Raw genomic sequence first — 22,031 nt, 5'->3', positions numbered from 1 at the left:
TGGTTTTGCACTCATCTGTCTACTCTCTCCTGCTAAAAGCAGCTACATGGTTTGCACATCTGCTTTTCCTGACACTAACGCTGATGAACTGCATGTCACAGGGAACAAAAAGAAAATGCACTTGCAAAGCAAGGGGAAGGTAAAGAAAGAGCATAACAACAAGCATAGGAAATCAGCTGCCTGAGCCAGAAGGCTATCCTCAGGCAGTGGGGCAAAAGAGTCTCGTTCAGCACAGTCTTTCCAGTGCCTGGGGATGGCTTCCGGCAGGTACACCTCTGAATACGGTGACGGCCATCTTCATGTTGCACATAACCCTCTCCTATGTGAAGGAGGAGGATATACCGCTTCCAGTGGAGAATACAGCACTACAATTTGCTACAATAGGATAAAAAGGTTGAGGAGCAAAAAAAAAAAAAAAACCCAACAAAACAATGCTGGAAGAAAACCTATTCCATTATTTGTGACAGAGGCGAAAGATGGATTAGTCTTATGGAGGTAAGGCAGAAGAGCCCAGCATTCAGGTAGGATACCTCTTAATGTGCTTGTGTAAGACAATAACAAAGCACACACAAGAAAATGGTCCCTGCCTCAGTTCAGAGTCTTGTAACAGAACAGTGGAGAGCACTAAAAGGCTACATACTATTTCTCATACACAGAAAAGCAAGCAGCATTTCTTACAGACTTAAATAGGAAGCGTTAGGAAGAAATAATTTTAGAATCAAATGAGATTGTAAGTCTGAGTGATGAGAAAAATCAGAACAAGATGGCAGTTGATGGATTAAGGATGCTGTAAAATAAGTCATATTTTGAAGTGAGAGTCCGAGAACTCACCATGAGTTCCAGAACAATTTAAGTTTGTGGCTGAAAAACATGAATCTGGAGTAAAAAGGAAGCTCTGCAAGACACTGGGAAAAAAACCCTACTGGGTTACCAAAAGCTCTCCAAAGGCATAGCGTGCCAGGATAAAGGGGAAGGAAAGCACAAGCAGAACTTCAGTGAATGCCACATGAAAAGCTAGGAGTAATGAACAACAGCCTCTGCAAAAGCAGCGGAAAGAAAGGATGTAATCAAAAGAGGACACAGACAGGCAACAAAGGTGGAACAACACTTCAACAGCAGCACAGCTGATGGTGATAAATGTAGCTGACAGGGAAAGGAAAATTAAGTACTGGACCTGAACCTTAGCTAGAAAGAGTTCACCATTAACACTGATTACAACTGGAGCAAAGCACAATCAAAACCACAGTGGAGGACAAGAGCCCCAGACAATGCACTCAAGAATTCTGACATAGAAAAAGGGAAAGGAAATTAAGAGGCAGTTGCAAAGGCAAGGAGGCCACAGGCATTTTGTACCCATCCTTTTTTAAGGAATGACAAACACTCGTGTCTACAGGTACTATGAAGAAAAAGAAAAGCCAGGAGTTAAGCAAGTGATTAAAGGGATGAGTTAAAGAGAAAGGACACAAGGTTCAAAGGATAAGGAGATATTCTTGTATGGTGCCATAAGAGTAGATGAAAGCGTTAAGAAAAGGAGAAAAAGGATGTTCTACTTGTGACAAAGAGATGATCACAACAGTTGGAAGAATGTGATAAAGGGTAGGCCAAAGTGTATTCAGTCACAAAGTCATAAAGATCCCACGCAAAGAAAGAGCTACATGTTGCAACATGCAAACATAAAATCTGCTATGGATAACTGGCTGCTATTTGACAAGTTTGATTACAGCCTATCAACATAGCATGTTTCTGCTGGGTTTACACTCCTTGCAGGTACAGGAACACAAAATGGATCGCTGGAGGACAATCAAGAACTTGGCATTTGCTATTAGAGCAAAACAAGAATCATAAAAGACATGCCTTAAAAAAAAGAGGAAAAAGGAAGCATCAGACTGGAGTGATCCAAATTCAAAATACTGGTGAACTACAAGACATATGAAAGCACAGCCACATCACAAGTAGAATCCAAATGGTGGTGGAAATCCTGAAAGAAACTTTGCAATTATCAAAGATATGAAATTCAACAGTTGCATCAGAACAAGCACACAGGCATGGCTCGATGAAAACCAAATGAAATTAACTGACTTTGTTTAATGAGAGGCTAGAAACAAGAATGCAGGCCAAATCAAGTTAGGGCAAAGAAGCATGTAATTACTGTCAAAGAACAGTAAGTGAAAATTCAGAACAAGCCAGGAATCAAACCTGAAGGGAAAAAACTCATAGGGAGGAAACGAGCACACTGTATGGAACAATACAGAGGGAAAAGAAGATACAAAATGGATCCCAACACTGTTCAGAGAATGGAAGAATCTGAAGGAAACACAAAGAAGTAGTCTAGTGCCTTCTCTGCCATGGACTGACTGATGACAGAGAGCATGAAGCAAAAAGTAACCATAAATAAAGGGATGTAACATACTGGTGATGGCAAAGCAAGCCACCTAACTGTGGTTTTTAAAGCACCAGCTTCTGTCTTAGAAAATCAAGAACAGAATCAAGAATAGTCTCCATCCACAAACAGGTCCTTGCTTTTGTTTTACCTATTTCTTCTCACTCTTTTATACATGCACTTTGAGGAAGTCAGTTATCAGTATAATCTGTGGTATAATCCATACTAATCAATATTAAACCCACCCACATTTCACTTGAAGCTTGCAGATCTCTGTGCAATTCTACTCTATCCACCTTTTAAGGGCTGTAAATTCTTCTACAGTTGAGCAATACGTATTGCAATCACAGAATAACTTAAGTTGGAAGGGATCCCTGCTGAAAGCAGAGTCAGTTCTGAAGACAGATCCAACTTGAGAGGTAAAGTGGGCTGCTTACGGCTTTGCTAAGTCACATTTGCGCCACTCCAAAATTCCACACCTTCTGTCGCTCCCCGTTCCTTCAATCCAATGTCTGACCACCTTCACTGTGAAGGTTTTTGCCTAATATCAAATTGGAATTTTCTTTGTTGCAATTTGCACCCGCTGCTACTTGTCCTTTCACTGTATGACTCCAGAAAGAGCCCTCAAGAATGCTAAATACGTAATAGGATAGAATAAGGAAAGGCAGGGGGGAAGGAGGGGGAAAAGGGAGATCACTGTAATCATCAGAGAGCATCAGACACCCAGAACATTTAGGAGGTAAAGAGCACCCAGCTTTTGGATGCCTGAAAAATCTATCTGATCAGGTGTGGCAGAGATCTAAACAAGGTCATCAAAAGGACATCACTAGAGATATACTTAAGATGAAAGATGACTGTTTAAGATGAGCGAAAAACAAGAAAAAATGGTATTCCAAACATATTGCAAATGGGAAAAAAAAAATAATCATTACATATAGCAAGGTTAGGTACTCACCATCTCTTTTGCCATTTCCACAGCTTCCTGCAGCCCATAGAGCCTGCCACAGACCAGGTAGATTCCATTGGCCCAGAGAATACAACCCTCATGGACCCAAAATTCATTGCTGTCAAGAGGTAGTACAGGAATATGTAACTCCAGCTCAGTGCCACCTTCTGAAGTGGGCATAGATGGTTTTGAGTCCAAAGGAGTCTTTTCACCACCACTGCCACCATCAGTGGTTGCCTTTTTACAAGCAGGTCCCCTTGAAAGTGACCGAGAGGCTCCACTACAGTCCTCAGAGCGGTGCCGCCTCTTAAAGCGGGGATGAGCAGCTAGGCTTCTTTGTTCCTTCTGTTGTTGCTGTTCCTCTTCCTCTTCCGTATCTGTCTTGGAACCATTAGCAGCACTTTTGTGGCGTACCTTGACCTTGCTCTGCATTTCTGTGGCCCTCTTTGGAGGTGGGTTCTTGGGCAAGGTGGCTGCATAATCCTGGGGGTAGAAAGGGCCAAAGAGGTCACCCATGTTACGATAGTTGGCCCATTTGCCGCACAGGCAGCAAACCAGAGGCCCTAAGACAGAAGACTCTGTTACCACAGGGCCTTGCAGCACGAAAGTTGAGGTGGGCAGCACTTTGCTCTCCACATTGCTAGGAGGGGGTGTTGAAGACCGCTGTCCTTTCCGACCTCTCACCAGTTTGTTCTGCTCTTCTTCCTCTGCATTAATGATTGTGCACACAGCGCCTAAGTCACACTTGTTTACCACGTGAATATAAGGGAAAAAGAACTTATTCTTGGAGTCAGTTTTATCTACAGACTGGGTAGCATATTTAAGCTTGATCTCTGGTTCTTGAGGCTCCACAATCGGAGCAGCCCGTCTAGGCTTCCGCTTCCGTGGCTGTGCTGCAGGTTTTCTCCTCTCCCTCCTTTGCCTCTTGGGCTTTGGCTCAGCAACAGCTTCCCCTTCTGAAGACTGCGAAGGTACCGGTGGGGGTGGTGGTGGCGGGGGCAGTTGCTGCTGCTGTTGTTGCTGCTGTTGCTTCTTCTGCTTGTTTACGCTCCCAATTGGCCTCCCCTTTTTCTTTCCAGAGGGAAAATATCCCTTTGGAGGGAAACCATCTGGCTTGGGCGAAATGTTTGTCACATCTCCATCTTTTTCCTCAGCCTTTGGATTTGGTTCAGAAGTAAACACACTGGAAGGGGAGATCGGTTTTGAGTCAGAAAAGGTCAGAGTTCCAGCTCCGCTTACAGATCCCTCCGATCTTCCCTGACCAAATGATTTCTGAGAAGATGGTGCTGCTGCACTGGATCCTGCTCCTTCTTTACCAACACTGGCAGTTTCAGGGACCTTTTTCTTGTTTTTATCATCCTCACTGCTTTGCCACTCTTCTGAGGATCTTGGAAGAGTTACTTCGCCAGTTGTGTCCTGGCTGGCTGGCCCCACTTGATCTGACACGTCTCCTTTTCTCTTTTCAGCCTCTGCTCCATGTCCAGTCATATTTCCTCCTTCAGGTCCACTCTTAAGGGACAGGATGTCATCAAGAGTGACAGCATCTGCACCAGTTTCAGCACTGTTGGTAGAAACGCTTCTCCTAATATTAGGAGATGTAATTTTTTGAACAATAGCTTCCAGTTTTAATCCTCGCCCCTTTCTTGGAGGCAGTATCTTGGTCTTAGCTGGGCTTGTGAGGGAAACAGCAGGGCAATTCCTATTATCAGGACTCGGCAGATTCTTGAAGGAATCTCCCTTTACAACCGACTTGCCAACATCTTGGCTTTGAGATGAATGGGCGTAGGAGTTGTACGTTTTATCAGCTCCTTCTTTTGCTGAAGTCATCAGACGCCCTTTATCTTCACTGCCACTGTGCTTCATGTCATGTGGCTGTCTTTTGGTAGGGATAGGCGAGATGAAAGAACGGACTCTCCTCCTCATAATTAATGGATTTTGAGGAGACTGGTCTTCCTGGCCAGGAAGCCTAAGCATGGCATTGCTTGGCTTGGGCAAATCTGCAGATTCTTCTCGTCGATGCCCATCGCTTTCTTGAGGGCAGTATCTTTTCTGACTGGGTCCAAGAGGGCCACTGCTTTTGGCTGGAGAAGTTTGCCGAGAGAGGTCCCAACCAGATTCATGATGCTGCAACTTCTGGTTGCCATGTTTCAGTTCGGTACATTTGCTCTGAGTACTGTCACCCCCCATAACACAGCGGCCAGCTTCCTGGCTTCCAGTATCGTGATAAGAGCTACCCTGAAAGTACATCATTCCGTCCTTGTCATTTTTTACAGGACTCCTCACTCTTTCCAGAAACTGCTGTTGTCTTGGGCTTTTCCTTGCTCCTTCCTGCCTGTGCTGAGCTGCAGCAATCACACCCTGAGCAGCGCTGCTTGCCCAATCTTTGTACTCTTCTTGCTGTTGCTGGTACATCTGTCTCTTGTAATGGTACTGGGAATTTAAACTCTGGTTAGGGTCACTGAAAGCATGAGGCCTAGCATTTGTGTGATATGCTGAAGCCAAAGACGGGCCTTCTGAATTCTGAGGGTAAGCAGAATGCAAGGAAGCTCTGTTGACTCTTTCAGACAGCGTCATATGTGGGTTCATGTGATGCAGATCTGTCCCTGGACCTCTGCTTCTGCCTGGTGACATTTTCAGCTTATCAGCAAGATCCTGAAACTGAGAAGGTGATTTGCCCCTGCTGCTTCCAGTTCTGCCAGGTCCTCGTCTCATCTGCATTGATCTGCTGTCCTGCTGGGGAATGTAGTCTGGAGCAGCATCGGAAACTGCAGCTCCAGGGCTAGCATTGCCTCGGAAAGATTCATGCTTGATGCCAGCAGGATGACAATGGTCTCCTGTTTTTTTACTATTGAGACTAGCTGAGCTCTTTGACTGTTCAAAGTCTTCTTCTTTTATTTGCCCACTATGAGCTTTCATCTTGGTTTCCATGGATACTAAACCACCAGGGAGTATTACCGACTGGCTCAAGCCAGGGGCAAGACGTTCACTCCTTCCACTTCTGCCCTCAGGACCCATGTGCCCCATTGGGTGAGGGCCAGGATCTCTGACAAGCTGCCTTAATGGAGATATGTCACAGATCACTGACCTCCTCTCTGAGAGTGTCCCCCCTTCATGGGCAGATGACTGAGACTCCACATCAAACTTTCTACCAATAGGGTAATCGGCTAGATTTATCTGTTTCATATCAGAAGCTGCACTGCCAGACTTCCTATCCCAGGGACCCCAGTGAGGGCTTTCCAGGAGGGACCCCATGCTTTTGTTTAAGAGGCCTCTACTGGTCAATTCATTGGTTTGACTGATTAAGATATTAGGCCTCATGGCTCCCTCCAAACTCCCAGCCATCCCAGAATGTTCTTGTGCGTTCCTGGAGTACCTTCTGTCTGGATGGTGGTGGTGGTACCCCTGTAAGACCTCCTGCAGGAGGCTGGGAAACTTCTCATTCCGGCCTTTGCGCTCACTGTGCCCTGGAAAATCCAGCTTTTCCTGACTAGAAGGATACTGTGGAAAGCCACCAATATTTCTCTGTATACCTGCTGCTACGTTATCCTTGTAACTGTACCTTAAACTGCCAGGAGATTTGGAAGGTTCTGTTCTTGCAGGAAAATTTGGCCCAACAACTGCATGACCAGGCTGGCTGTTTCCCTCTCCATTATGGTTAGTGTTATCTCCACTTTTGCTTCCTTTGCTTCCTCCTTGAGTTTCTGGCTGTGTCCCTGCCTGCCCAGCTTCTTTTGCTCCACTAGCACTAGCTGGTGCCTGAGTGGCTGTGGAAGTATCATCCTGTGCAGGTTTATCTTGTCCACCTGACTTTTCTACTCTTCCTGTCATGGCTTCCCGGGAGACAATCACCCCAACTGCCTTTTCATTCACTTTGGGGGCATTTTCTACAGCCACCACAGCTTCCTTTGTGCCAGGGGAGGCCACATCTTCCCTAGCTGCAGGGCTGCTGCTGAGTTTTGATGGCTCATTCTGAGAGCCCTGTGCTGGTGAGGAGTTGGATCTCTCTAAGTTACCTCCTTTGTAAGTGGTGTCTGAGCTGGTGCTCTGGCCACTCAGCTGTCTCACCCTTTCCCCATGATCCTCTGAACTACTGGAACAGCCACCATCAAGGGACTCTGCTAGGGGAGACTTGAGCTGCTCCTCTGCCTGGGAGGAGCCTTCTGAGTTGGTGCAGCTGTCGGCCTTCTTTGAAGAGGATGACCTTTTGGAACTTTTCTTCTGAGGTGCCAAGGCATCTGAAAGCAACATATGCTGGACAGTGTTAGGCAGATTGGCCACTTGAGAACTAAGAGCACTCAGGCTGCTCAGCCCTGGATCTGTGAGCCTTTTCTCCTGCAGTCCTTCCATCCCAAACCCCTTGAATCCTCCTCCATGAGCATTGGGACTTGGCATCATAGATGGTGTAGGACTCAGCTGAGGCATCATCTGCAGGATTCGGTTTCTAGAACCCATGGACATGTTGCCTTGCCCACACTGGAGGTTATCTCCACCTGGCATGAGTGGAGAAGGGGTAGAACTGCAGCTTGGAGACTGAACCACAGATGCAGCAGGAGACGGATTAGAGATTGGACTGAAGTTTTGGTGGAACTGCATCGGTGACCTTACAGGAACTTCGGTCTGGCTGTACTGTCCCACTTGACTTTGAAGAGAGAGCTTGGTGGCAGTATTTGAATACTGCATTACATGCTGAGGTGGATGCTGTTGCTGCTGCCCCTGCTGCCCACTTTGGGGCAGCTTTGACTGCTCAAAGCTTTTCATTGGTTGAGTCTGAAAGCTGTAGTTTGACTGGGTCCCATATGCCTGTGCATTGGAACCCACAGCATGGCCTTCATACTGCGAACCAGAATTCACGCTGTAACTTCCATCATAATTCTGTCCTGACTGGCCAAAACGCTGTGGGGACGGGAATGAGGACGACGACGACGACGAAGGTGGCTGGTAGTGCTGGCTGAACTGACCCACTCGTAACTGGTATCCAGAAGCAGAGGAAGGCAGGGTGGATGGACGCTGCATGGGCTGCAGGTGTGAGGTGCTAGAAGCAGACTGGCTGGAAGCCTGGGGTAAAGGCTGATGAGATTGGTAGATCTGCTGTCTCAGCTGCTGCACTTGCTGCTGGCTAGAAGCCTGCTGCTGATACTGGGAACTCCCTGGAGAAAAAGGACCAGTATAATCCTGTTGATAGTGGGATACACCCCCAAGGGTCGAGTGCTGTGTCTGAAACTGGCCCACATGTCCCTCACTTCCATACTGACTCCCAAAGCTACTCCCTTGAGGGGGGCCATAGCTCTGTACTGGTCCAGAAGGCCTGCGCTGAGGTGGCTGCTGCCCTCCTGACACTACTGGATCTTTATTGGCAGACATATAGTAAAACTCTCCTGTTTCTTTTCTGAAACCTTGATAACTCTGATGGCCAGAGCTTTCACCAGGCATTGCTGTAGAGGCTCCCGTTGCTCCACGACGTCCACTGCCGGCACCTCCTCCAAAGCTCTGGAACATCTGGGCCTGCTGCCGGGGACTGAACTGCTGCAGTCGGGATGAACCGTGCACTTCCTGTGGGTAGCTCTGCTGGTTTCCGTGATAACTATTTTGCTCGCGAAAGGACTGCATGCTGTTCAGCAGTCAATGAGCAACTGCAAAGCCCTAAATGGGGAGAAAAAGAGAAAAAAAAAGGTATAGCATCCACATCTCCCAGTCACACCGACACCACTGCTCAATTTCATTGTTTTAATGGCTATTAAAATTAAGCATTTGTTTCCTACATCAATGTGTATCCCCTCTCCTTGCAACTTTCCACCCTTCTAGGTAGTGCAAGAGGAATCACTCACTTTCAAGAACAGAAGTCACTAGCCTACTACCAGTTGGAACACAGTTTCAGCATTACTAATTCCCTGCAGGCATTTACTAACTGTGCCTGTTTATGTGGCCCTGAATAAACAAACTTCCAACAATATTTTTACAAAGCAATGAAGAACAATCCTCACCCTACAGCTATTTTTCATGGCTAATACTGGTAACAGCAATCAAGCATTTGCTACCATGTTTAAAGATGCAACAAGAACCCTGCAACACACTCAAGCCACACTTGAATCTACTGCAGGAATTATAATCCAAGGCCCATAGTTCATTTTGGGAATGATCTCTTTTAGAAAACAAGATACAACTGATCAAAGCTCTAATCAAGATATTAAAGGATCTGTGGGAGCCTATGAAAGAACTGGCACTAGCATGCCCGAAGACATCTGCTCCATGCTCTGTTCCTGACTACCCAAGGAAATCTTTGGTGAAAAGGAACATGACAAGACAACACATGGTACTTCCCCCCCATGGAAAATCAGAACAAGTCCACTCTTCTTTGAGCAGAAGGGTCTACAACTTCATCCCTTGGGACTTTTATGTTAGCCTGAGTGACACGTAACTGAAAACATTCGTCAGACAAAACACATACTCTGGAATACCATGTATGACCATCTGCATTTACATAATCAACTCTTAAGCAAATGCACTTCAGGAAGGCTATGTACTTCAGTTTATTTTTCAGTATGTGGAATCATAACTCTTCCTTCAAGGACTAGCCTTACAGCTGCAAAATTGTTTGGGGACCCTGGCTAGCCCCTTTGTAAAAGCCTGACGCATCACTATACACATTAAGTATGGTAATGAAAAAGTATATGCATATACCCTGCTATTATTATTATTTAAATAAATAAAAATCAATAAACAGATGAGAAAAACATTAAATTTCTGAAATACCTTATTGTTTTCTCTTCCTGAAAACAAACTGGATAAAGTCACCTGGAGAGAGTCCTTCCTTTACACAGAGGTAAAGACAATGCTCAAACTTTTCCAGGAAACAGAACACTGACTCCTTAGATTAGAGACTTCCTGGAAGACTTGAACTACGTTTTCTCATTCAGCCATGTTTTGTGCTTACCACATTCAACTGAGCCCACTTAGAATTAAAGCCTAGTTTTGCATTTAAAAAGTTCTGTTCAGGTAGATCACCAAAGAGCCCCAAGAAAACAGGCACACAAACAAGGAGATGCAGGTGATGCTTGGCATCATGATCTTTTCCCATCTGGCTCTCAATATATATTATGTATTTTAATTAATATATAAGTTAGATACAGAAAGCTCTAATTCTACCTTTATAATCATTCAGAAAGGCACCCTGGTTATAGCTGGGTTTCTACTATCTGTGCACGCAGGCTACAGAACACACACACAAAAAAGCCCCACTGCAATACATGTCTCCACAATCCCTCCCTGCTAACTCAATGGCATCTTTGTGTTGCAGCCTTGGTTCATGCAGCTTGATGTCCACAAGAATATTACTGAAACATCTACTAGAATAGAAGAGAACTTTCAAATTGTTAGTAATTCCAATTCTGTCTTTCCCCTTCCTGAAAGTCAGCTTTACTGCTGTTACTACTTTATACTCTTTTAAGTATCATACTATAAGAAAGGTCTGCTGTTCTACTGAACTTCCACTGTTACAGCATTTTAAAGACTACATATACCACATAAGTAACACTCCTATGAATGCCAATCCAGTTTGGGCTTCTTTGGAGAAACCCTTCCTTTCTGCCAATTGTTCCCTTTGATATTTCATCAGTCTGAAGCTTCTGCCCTCAAAACTGGGATACCTAATGCAAGCTTTTTTTCTCCCTTTCTGTATGACTTGCTGTTAAGATGAAAAATAGGACCAAATAATAAAAGCAGGAAAGAAAACATACATTGAAACAAAAGGGAGTTACCAAACTAAGAGTAGGAGGACATTTACTGTAACTGGCAGATCCTAGAAAGCAGCTTCTCTAGGTAAGTAGTTTGGGACCTTGCAATCAACAACATTCATGTGCTATGGAGAGAACGTGCATGCTCTGGCAGTCAGTGCTCTGCATCCTCTTCTCATGAAAGCAACATTTCCATCCTCATCACAGGCTCAGTCTCTCCCAGAATCTCAGCCTCATTTTTAAATGACTTGACTAAGGCTTACTTTGCATAGTCTGAACAAGGCCTCAGGAAGTCTCTCTTGCATTACATCATACAAAAACTTTTGTCACTGATGATATTCATTCTTTTATAATACTAACAAAGGGTTGAAAACTGCTGACATACTTTAACAATGTTAGGAAACATCCTTAAGACTTCCTCACTATTAAAAACAATTTTAATCACATAATGGAACAGAAACAGCAGCAGATGTTGGAAAATACCTTCAGGAACACAGATCCAGTAAAGATCAACCTGAGGCACAAATTTCTATCCTCCATAATCTCATGCAATCACAAAATATTTACTGAGTCCAGAAGATAGATACAGTAACTGAAAACATGTTTTTATCCTTCAGTTTATTGGGGTTTTGTTTGTTCGGGTTTTTTTTCATCTTGGATTTTATTTTGACAAATAAATGAAAAGTTTTCATCCACAGAACTTAAACCACTGGTACCCTAAGCAAATGTGTTCTGTGTTCATGTCTCCTACAGAACAACACTTGCTTCGAATATCTCACAAGGACCTTAACTTGAGTAACACAACAGTGGAATAGCAACCAATAAAATAAACAACCAACCAACAACAAAAAAAAGGGCATTTCATTAATAACATGAGTTAAGAGAAGACAGGAGGTGCTTCAATCCATTACATCATCGATAACTTAAGACATAGAGCACATTCCTGTCATTAATGTACTATATAGGACTATTACAATTACTATAGTAATAATCTTTGTTAATAATAACAGCCCTGCAAAGTGCTTAGATCCAAGTGCTGTGTTCTCAGAAAACCATCGAGTCCAATTCCATGGGCAAGCCCTGTTAATAAAATATATTCAGATAGACTTTGAAGGTCTCACCTATCTCAATTCACAGGAAAAAATATATCTATTTGACTAAATTCTTCCTGGAAGTCTTTAAAGAAAAGATTTTCAGCTGGTACATACTCCTCCACATGCAGGAACTCTAGAGAACGATATACCAGCTGGTGACTAGAGACTACAACACAATCATGTAGAACTCCATAATGGTGGCATACATCCATAATCCCTCCCCCAGCAGAAGGGGACAAAGTCCCACCTCCAAGTGCTCCATCAACATCCACAAATTACACACATCTACAGTATCTTCCAACTCACACAATAAAAACCACCCAAAGCCTTCCTCATTTATTCAAAGGGAAGGTAAGATTCTGACACCGCTTTCACTACTCCAGTGTCACACCTACACGCGCATGTAGCTCTCATTAAAACTTTGTGATTCTCCTCAAGTATTTATAGCCTGTAGCTCTAGAGCCATCTAAGCATATCCACCTAGAGATTACAGAGTACATTCACTACGCTCAGCAGCTTCACTCTGCTCCTACACATTTGTTTCCTCCCCAGTAGCCCAGTACTCAAAATTTGCCTTCAACCCAGTAAGAACAAAGGGAGCATTTTACAAGCTTGTGTGGCTGATAAAGAAACAGCCTCACTTACGAAATCACTGCACAGAAGTCACGACTAGAGAGAACTAGTAGGTCTTCTTATCCATATCTCACTTGGACTTATTTGTGAAACATCTAAAGTCATTTCAGATGGTCTTTCAATCTACCTTCTCCACATGAACTTATTTTTAAGCACATTTACAATGCAGATTTTTTTCTTCTTTAATTGTCCAAAACAGCCTTGTAGAACTTAGGTTAACATTGGAGTTCCTCAAAATATGGAGCTACTGCCTTGTGATCCTGCTGTGAGCAAGATTATCAAATGGTAGTCAACAGCATGTAAGCATCTTTCGACGGTTCCTGCATGTATATGAGACTGCCCCCAACCATTGCTGCTTAACAGCGTTCATCAGTACTCCCACACCAAGACTACTGTGTGAAATGATCTTCTGCAACATACTGTGCTAAGTTTTTTTAATCCACATAAATCTTGAAAGCTTTTTTGGTCCCAATTACCAAGGATTGGACAAATACAGGACAGCTGCCCAGATCTTCCCACGTAACACTGATGCCAGTATAGTAGTGCATCATTACAGACAGACAGCTCAAAACAAGCGAGCTAAAACTCAAAAATACTGTGGGGATATGCTTAATTCTTAATGATAAGCCTGTAAAGGAGCAAATGAAACCAGCATCACTTAATTCTCTAGGACATAAGTGAGGTCTTTCTGCTTCGCTAAATTTTCTTTATATTTGGGTTGACTACTGTGACCCATCTGTGCAGAGAATTCTCAGGCAGCAGTCAAATGTAATATATTTTTGGTGATCTGTCAAAGACCTCTCACTTCCTAGCATGCTTATCAGGAAAGAAAATGTAGTTACAGGCAGGTGACAAACAGTAAGATAGCATTTGCCACAGTATAAAAAAAAAAGTACATGAACAAGTGGGGTTTCTCTAGAGTGCCTAAGCTTCTGATTAAAATACTTCTTTGCTGAATGCTGTGCAAATAACAAAGATATACATACATCTCCATAGCCACTTCTAGTCATAACCCATACAAGATGCAAAAATTACCATTTTTGTCCTTCCTCACTGTATCTTCTTAAAGTAGTAGAGCACACCCACAACCAAACCCCATCAAGCCAGAACTTGAGTATGAGCAACTCAGTGGCATAATTTGTGAGTAAACAATCTCCAGGATCTGAATTAAGCCTGAAATATAGGAAAAGAGATTTCCATGTACTGAGTGCCATTTACATCACCAAGGCGAAGTTTCTAACCCTCATTTTTGCAGGTACAGAGTTATCTGGATGCCGGAGAGGGGCTCTTCCTCAGGGACTGTAGTGGTAGGACAAGGGGTAATGGGTTTAAACTTAAACAGGGGAAGTTTACATTGGATATAAGGAAGAAGTGCTTTATTGTAGGGGTGGTGAAGCACTGTAATGGGCTGCCTAAGAAAGCTGTAAATGCTCCATCCCTGGCAGTGTTCCAGGCCAGCTGGACAGGCCTTGGGCAACTCTGTGGACCAGCCTTGGGCAACACCGTCTAGTGTGAGGTGTCCCTGCCCATGGCAGGGGGCTGGAACTAGATGATCTTAAAGCACCTATATGTAGTTATTACACATGCTTAAGTGTCTAATAATAATACATATCAGCAACATATCACTGCTAATGCTGGTCTTGACAAAACCCCTAAATTTTGTCCTGCCCAATGAAAATCTTCATCAAAAATTTCCTCAAATGAGTTAAAAGTTTGGCCAAGCTGTTGTAACCCATTTCCATCATCTCACAGAGACACCATGCCTTTTCCATTAAAATATCTGTACAGCCTTTTAGAAAGTCAGTCTGTATGAGCTTAAATCCAAACAATTAAGGAACTGGTTCTCACAGAATGGGCAAAGAATAGATAAGGATGGCAGAAGGAACACAGTGAGCTTTGTCACTTGAGAGAGAGGAATGTTCTGAGGATTATTGTGCTAGATAACATCTACATTCACTTCTTATTTCATATATTTCCCTAAGTGGCCACAGAAAATTTTACTAAGCCTGAGTCATTCCATCTTCCTATCTCACAGGGGAGACATGAGCAGATATACTCGTAGTATTATATACTGCTACAATAAAAGGCATCATATAAACAAGCGACAACAAAAAATAATCAGCATTTTGCCTGTGGCTATTATCTGACTGCCCATTTCTTCCTCCACTCCCAGAATTTATAAATAAATAAATAAATGTGGACAATACCAAATTAAAAATACCCAGATTTTTTGCATATGAATTCCTTACTCACTATAGAACTCAAATACTAACTCCAGTTTAGCTCTGTACTTTAAGTGTACTGTTAAATTAATATTCTTAAACATGAAGAAATAAGCGACAGGAACAAAATTTTCTTATAAACTGATATTAAGAGTTGTGGCACTATTAAAACACGCGGTTCTAGACAAGTAACTCATGATCAAAGTTCAGCAGAATTTTATGTGATTTTATAGATCCCATTTTCACAGAATCATGGAATGGTTCAGGTTATTACTATGTCATTGGTCTCTGTCTCAATAAACATTACAGATGCACTTAAATAGCTTTCCAAAATCCAACTGATTGCTGAAAGTTCTCTATCTACATTTCTAATACCACTCTTTTAATAAGAACCTATGCAAATCAGATTCCATTTCAGGTTAAAGATTAAACCAATAATTTTGGTTTCACATATAGGGTCAGTCCTCTATGCGCTAGCTGAAGAGGTCCAGCCTCCTGCATGGTGCTAACAGAGGCAATCATGCAGCAATCCAGCTCAGGGAACCAATATGGTTGAGATGTAATTCTGCAAGGGAGAAAAGCCATTTCTGAACTGACAGATCCATTCACTGTATCATTACACAAACATCTGTACCAGCAAAATGGACACAGCAGGAACTGCTTAAGTGGCACGGCTACTGGAGTGCACTTGAAAGCAGAAGTTCGTATTTAAAAGGCTCTTTATCTTTACACAACAGTCAAACAACCCTTCCCACCATCAAAATGAAAATAATGCTGTACCTCAGCTCTTGGTTTCTTTTCTCCAAGCTGCAGATCAGCTCACTGCATATCCTAATCCAATTCACTAGTTTTCTGAAAAGTCTGGCGCAACTCATTATATTCCTCTTATTATGAATTCACCTGTGTCACCATCTCCAATGTCTCCAAACAGTCAAACATCATGTCTGCTTTGGCAGTACAGCAATATCGGACCACCCATTTCAAGGGCAATTGCTGGTCTGCTCTTCACCTCCTCAGACATGTGAGATAGGAGGTTCAGCAAAGGCATCACAGTTCTCACCATCTTTCAGTCACAAAACTGATGACAGTGAGAAGTCAATTATTAATTGCAAGAGGAAAGCAGAAAAGAGTGAGCAGGGTTGCCAGGTTCTAGCCAAGGACCAAGGGTTCTGTCCAAGCTCCTACTTACATAGCAGACATCAATCCAGTACCAAAAATAGTCAGAGGCATCCAGCAGTAAATAAAAATAATGTGTTAGAGGTTTTTTTTTTTAATTAACTTTTATGATTTGTTCATACTAAGAAGTAGCCCCTGCCTTTAAAATCTTAAAAATCTCTTCAAATTATGACAACTTGCTAAGATGAATACTTAGGTCATATTAAACATTACCTGTAATACATGTCTTTCTTTTCTATTCAATGCAGCCTATACAATTAAGTCTTTTTATTCTGTTGCACGATGCCTGGTGCAATGAGCCTGTAACTAAGACCCCTGGGAACTCCTCAAGGCAAAAACTCTTATCGGTTACATGCAAATATTATTACAATACAGGTTAGGCACTGTATATAAGAATTAAATTCATTGATCAGGATAAAACCATTGTTGAGGATAATACCACCTAGTTACATGATATGCAATAACATTAAAGTCAGGCAGAAATATAACCTTGATCTACTTAAACAAACTGAAGAATTGTCATCCAGTTGCAGAAAAGCTGCATCAAATTTATGTCCCCTAAACTTCTTTCAGAGCTTTTATGCCTTGAAGACCCAGGGAAATTCTGCCTGACCAATTTGGCGGCCTTCTTTGATGGGGCTACGGAACTGATGGACAGTGATAGAGCAGTTGACGTCATCTACCTGGACTTATGCAAAGCATTTGACACTGACCTACATGACATCCTTGTCTCTAAATTGAAGAGACATCAATTTGATGGATGGACCACTCGGTGGATAAAGAACTGGCTGGATGGCCTCATGCAAAGAGTTGTGGTCAATGGCTCAATGTCCGGCTGGAGACCAGTAACGAGTGGCATCCCTCAGGGATCGGTGTTGGGACCGGTCTTGTTCAACATCTTTGTCACTGACATGGACAGTGGGATTGAGTGCGCCCTCAGCAAGTTTGCCGATGACACCAACCTGTGTGGTTCGGTTGATACCCTGGAGGGAAGGAATGCCATCCAGAGGGACCTCGACACGCTTGCAAGGTGGGCTGATGCCAACCTTATGAAGTTTAACCATGCCAAGTGCAAGGTCCTACACCTGGGTCGGAGCAATCCCAGGCACAGCTACAGGTTGAGCAGAGAAGAGATTCAGAGCAGCCCTGAGGAGAAGGACTTGGGGGTGTTGGTCAATGAGAAACTGAACATAAACCGGCTGCAGTGTGCACTCACAGCCCAGAAAGCCAACCGTATCCTGGGCTGCATCAAAAGGAGTGTGACCAGCAGGTCGAAGGAGGTGATCCTGCCCCTCTACTTTGCTCTCATGAGACCTCACTTGGAGTATTGTGTGCAGTCCTGGTGTCCAGAGGAGGGCCATGAGGATGATCAGGGGAATGGAGCACCTGCTGTATGAAGATAAGCTAAGAAAGTTGGGGCTGTTCATCCTGGAGAAGAGAAGCTGCATGGAGACCTCATAGCAGCCTTCGAGTATCTGAAGGGCACCTATAAGGATGCTGGAGAGGGACTCTTCATCAGAGACTGTAGTGACAGAACAAGGGGGAATGGGTTAAAACTTAAACAGGGGAAGTTTAGACTGGATATAAGAAGGAAGTTCTTTACTGTAAGGGTAGTGAGGCACTGGAATGGGTTGCCCAAGGAAGTTGTGAATGCTCCATCCCTGGCGGTGTACAAGGCCAGGTTGGACAGACCCTTGGGTGACATGGTTTAGTGTGAGGTGTCCCTGCTCATGGCAGTGGGCTGGAACTTGATGATCTTAAGGTCCTTTCCAGCCCTAACTATTCTATGATTCTAAGATAACACAAGAAATCTAGCTATACCACTTCCAAGTTTCACCAGCCAAGGTTATGACTCTTCCTGTCAACTTAGCACTTCATCTCCCTAAACTGACACAGATTTAAGAGCAATCTGGGCGTGGAAGGCCTGCAAATACTCTTGCTATGGAAGACTTGAGGAAAAAAATACAGTCAAGGCCATATCATGTTTACCAATAGAATGTTCGGGGAAAATAAGGCTTTTCTCTAACATAAAAAGAAGTGGTTGAACTTACTTAAAATTCCTCCACCCTCTGGATTCCACAGCACCTGCCTCATGCTAAAGCCAAAAGTTTGAACAGACCCACTCCTACAACTGTTTTCTCCTAAAACAGATTAGCAGGGAGAGGCTGCAGCCACAGATCCAGAGAGACAGAAGAACAGTTCAGATTAATACAGAATAACTCCATTATATAAAACCTCACTCACATAAGTGATTCAACAAAAAGACTACTTCTCCAGCAGCACTATTTTAAGGAGTTCCTCCCCCTTCCCACCTCCCCATCCCTAAGACTCCCATTCCCACCCCAGCGCTACAGGTTTTCTTCGGGCTTTTCAGATTGGATTGGTTCCTTCAAGCATCTCATTATGCATCCCCACTGTTATAGTGGCATAACCAACAGTTAGATGACAGAGAGGAGGCAGCATACTGCAGTGTTGGAGCAAATAGTTAAAAACTTAAGTTCAGTTTTGGGTTGTTTTTTCTTGTAAATTCCTGTATTACTAAGCATTGGCCTAAAACACTTGAATTGTTTGAGTCTCACCACCTCCCCTCATTGAGTCAACCAAGCCTTCCTGAAGGTCTCTTTCCATGTCAAGTTTATGCATACAAGGTGATGAAACTTCTAATACACCTCAGTTAAATGTCTGAAACATAAACTCAGGCCACTGTAACCACCAAACAAGATACTGTACCCTGTCACTTTAATTCCTAAGTTCTGCTGCCAAAGGCTACTACAACAGTAGTCAGACCACACCACAGTCACAAAATTAACTCTAATGAACTTAAGGAATTCATGAAAAATGAACAAGCTACAACTGCAGATGTTCTCACAACTGGGGTCTAAAGCTTTCTCCACCCCCAAGAGATTTCAGCATCACCACAGTGATAGTGTCAGGCAGCATTTGAGGCTGTTGATGGAGACACACTTGGAAAACTGATGGACAGAGTTCCTGCTGCATATATTCCATCTGGTATCTAGAGCATATATCCTGAAGAAAGTCAGCAGTTGGAAACAAAGAAGAGGGATGAATTCAGAATCAAACAACAAATGCCTCTATAAATATGCATTAGTGGAGGATAACAAAGGTGCTGCACTCTGAGTATACCACTGGGGAGAAAATAAAAAGCAAAAACAAATCCGGAAGACTCTACTGTTTTCTTTCTCCACCCAGGCTCCCCTCAAGAGGAGGCTACATAAAGAAGGAAGATTAACATAAACCATACATGACGGATTATAATCATTCCATAATGCCAATGTATTTCTAGAGTTCTATTATAAGAAGACCAGATACTGCTTTCTCTCTTGTTCTAAAACATCCAGACGTTCTACGAAACACTGAAAGGTTTGCTACCTTCTTTCAGCTAGAAAGGTGACAACAAAGACAAGTCATTGACTTCTCCCTTGAGAATTGCTCCTGATTTAAATTTCACTCTTGCCAACCAACTGGGCAAAAGGATCTTCCTCCTTAGTTTATTTCTGAAGCACAATGTTCATATGGAGCTAATTAGGACAGTTTTCATGAGTAAACACAGCCTAACAACAGCTTTATAAACTACAGCTCTGTGGAGAAGCAAGAAACTTTACTTTCCAATTCCTCCTCCTGTCCACATTTAGGAGCTTCTTGACTCTGTTCTTGTTAAGCCAAGAGATGCATTTTCTCCCAGGGAGCCTGACTGAGATTCACTCAAATCATCTTTTTTCCACCAACTCTGAGAGGCTTTTTAGTAGGCTGTAGAGTGTACACAGTTACCCACCTCTCCCCCCCCCCCGTCACTTTCAGCAGCTGTTATATATCCACACCCCTTTGGTTTTCCAAAATTCCACCTTTCAAACATACAACAAACTACTTCCCTGCAAGGCAAAACTACAAGGAAACAAATACATGACAAGCCCAATTTCCATATCCAAATTGCAGGACACTGCCATTATTTAAAAAAACATGTACTCAACTGAGCCGTTTTCAAGAAAGAAAAACGGTTTTGTCTCTGGTAACTGGAATACGAGAAGATACCAAATGCAGAAAAGGCATAAGATACCAAATGCAGAAAAATATCCCAGGGCAAAAAGGAGTTAAGACCAGAAGGCAAGAATCACCACACTGCTCCCCAACTGCAGTAAACGTGATGCTGCTCAAGTCAGAAGTGCACAGATGCAGAACACCACACTGCAGAGGAAACCCCTGGGTCATCACCAAAGCCAATCCACAACCACAGCTCTCAGTGAAGTTCTCTTTATGCACCCTCACAGGAAATGCAAGACTAAGAAAGGCAAAGAAAGAATGTTTCTCCATTACAATGCAGTGATTTGGAGAGAAGGGGAACGTGGATAGCACAGTTCAGGGTTTTTTTCCATGCAAAATAAATAGCTGTCACTTTGGAGCAGTTCTCAATTTTGCCTCTGCTACTTCCACTCTCCTGCATTAGAGAAGAGAATCTGCCACAAAATGCCACAATTGCCACTCAGCAATGCCCAGCTACACAAAGACAATCTGCTACCACCTTCTGTAGCAATTCTGCCCAACTCATTTCACATGCCTGCTAAGTGCCTACGCTACTTTTCCAGACCTATCCAAAAGACCATGCAGCAATACCCACAAGATATGGTCAGGATCAAGATGACCAGAAAATCTGATGACCACATTTCATGCAAACATATTGGAGAAGGGGGAGAAAGGAAACCTGCCCACCCCCACATGCATGAAGAGAGGGAAAACTTTAGTGGCAAACCAAACACCAAATGACAGAACGCTGCTGACTTTACATACAGACACACACACACACCCCCCCCCCCCCCACCAAGGCAAGATGAGAAATGAAAGACATGGTAATATAGGATTACTGAATCATTTAGACTGGAAAAGGCCTATAAGATCAAGTCCAAACACTACCCCACGTACCACATCTACATGTCAACCCTTCCAATGAGAAAATGTTTCCTAATATCCAATCTAAACCTCCCTGGCACAACTTGAGGCCATTTCCTCTCATCCTATCATTTGTTACTTGGGAGAAGAGACCAACACTCACCTCACTACACTACAACCTCCTTTCAAGAAGTTGTAGAGAGCGATAATGTCCCCCCTGAGCCTTCTCTTCTCCAGACTAAACACCCCCAGGTTCCTCAGCCGTTCCCCATCAGACTTGTGCTCCAGACCCTTCACCAGCTTTACTGGACCTGCTCCAGCACCTCAATGTCTCTCTTGTAGTGAGGGGCCCAGAACTGAACACAGTATTTGAGGTGCAGCCTCACCAGTGCCCAGTACAGGGGGATGATCACTGCCCTGGTCCTGCTGTCACACTACTGCTGATACAGACCAGGATGCTGTTGTCCTTCTAGGCTGCCTGGGCACAAGCTGGCTCATGTTCAGCTCCGTCAATTCATACCCCCAAGTCCTTTTCCATAAGCAGCTTTCCAGCCTGGAGCATTGCATGGGGTTGTTGTGACTCAAGGGCAGGACTCAGCACCTGACCTTGCCAAATCTCACACAACTAGCCTTGGCCCATTGATCCAGCCTGTCCAGATCCCTCTGTGGAGCCTTCCTACCCTTCAGAGGGTCAACACTCCCACCCGAACTGATGCTGTCTGCAAATTTACTGAGGGTGCTCTTGATTCTCTCATCCAGACCATTGGTCAAGATATCAAACAGAGCTGGCCCCAGTACTGAGCCCAGGGACCACCACTTGTGACCAGCCACCAACTGGAGTTAACTCCATTCAGCACCACTCTTTGGGCCTGGCCATCCAGCCGGTTTTTTACCCAGCAAAGACTGCACCCAGCCAAGCCACGAGAGGCTTCTCCAGGACAATCCTGG

General features: G+C 43.7%; 1 protein-coding gene across 12 annotated transcripts in view; it reads right to left on the bottom strand.

The window, feature by feature from the left end:
* Positions 1 to 22,031, bottom strand: part of TCF20 (transcription factor 20) — a 128,242-nt gene that overhangs the window by 35,173 nt on the left and 71,038 nt on the right. For all 12 annotated transcript variants that reach the window (XM_057430555.1, XM_057430487.1, XM_057430563.1 and 9 more), the window contains one exon: positions 3,336 to 8,966. In XM_057430555.1, the coding sequence (XP_057286538.1) occupies positions 3,336 to 8,933 (5,598 nt within the window). In that variant the 5' untranslated portion in view covers positions 8,934 to 8,966. The remainder of the gene's footprint in view (positions 1 to 3,335; positions 8,967 to 22,031) is intronic.

This window comes from Pezoporus wallicus, unplaced genomic scaffold, assembly GCF_028554395.1.
Source record: "Pezoporus wallicus isolate ANWC-B61680 ecotype Strahan unplaced genomic scaffold, APGP_CSIRO_Pwel_v1 scaffold_3294, whole genome shotgun sequence".
In the NCBI taxonomy this organism is placed as follows: Eukaryota; Metazoa; Chordata; class Aves; order Psittaciformes; family Psittacidae; genus Pezoporus; species Pezoporus wallicus.
Note: the sequence above shows the minus strand (reverse complement) of the source record. Positions and strands in the feature narration are given on the sequence as shown.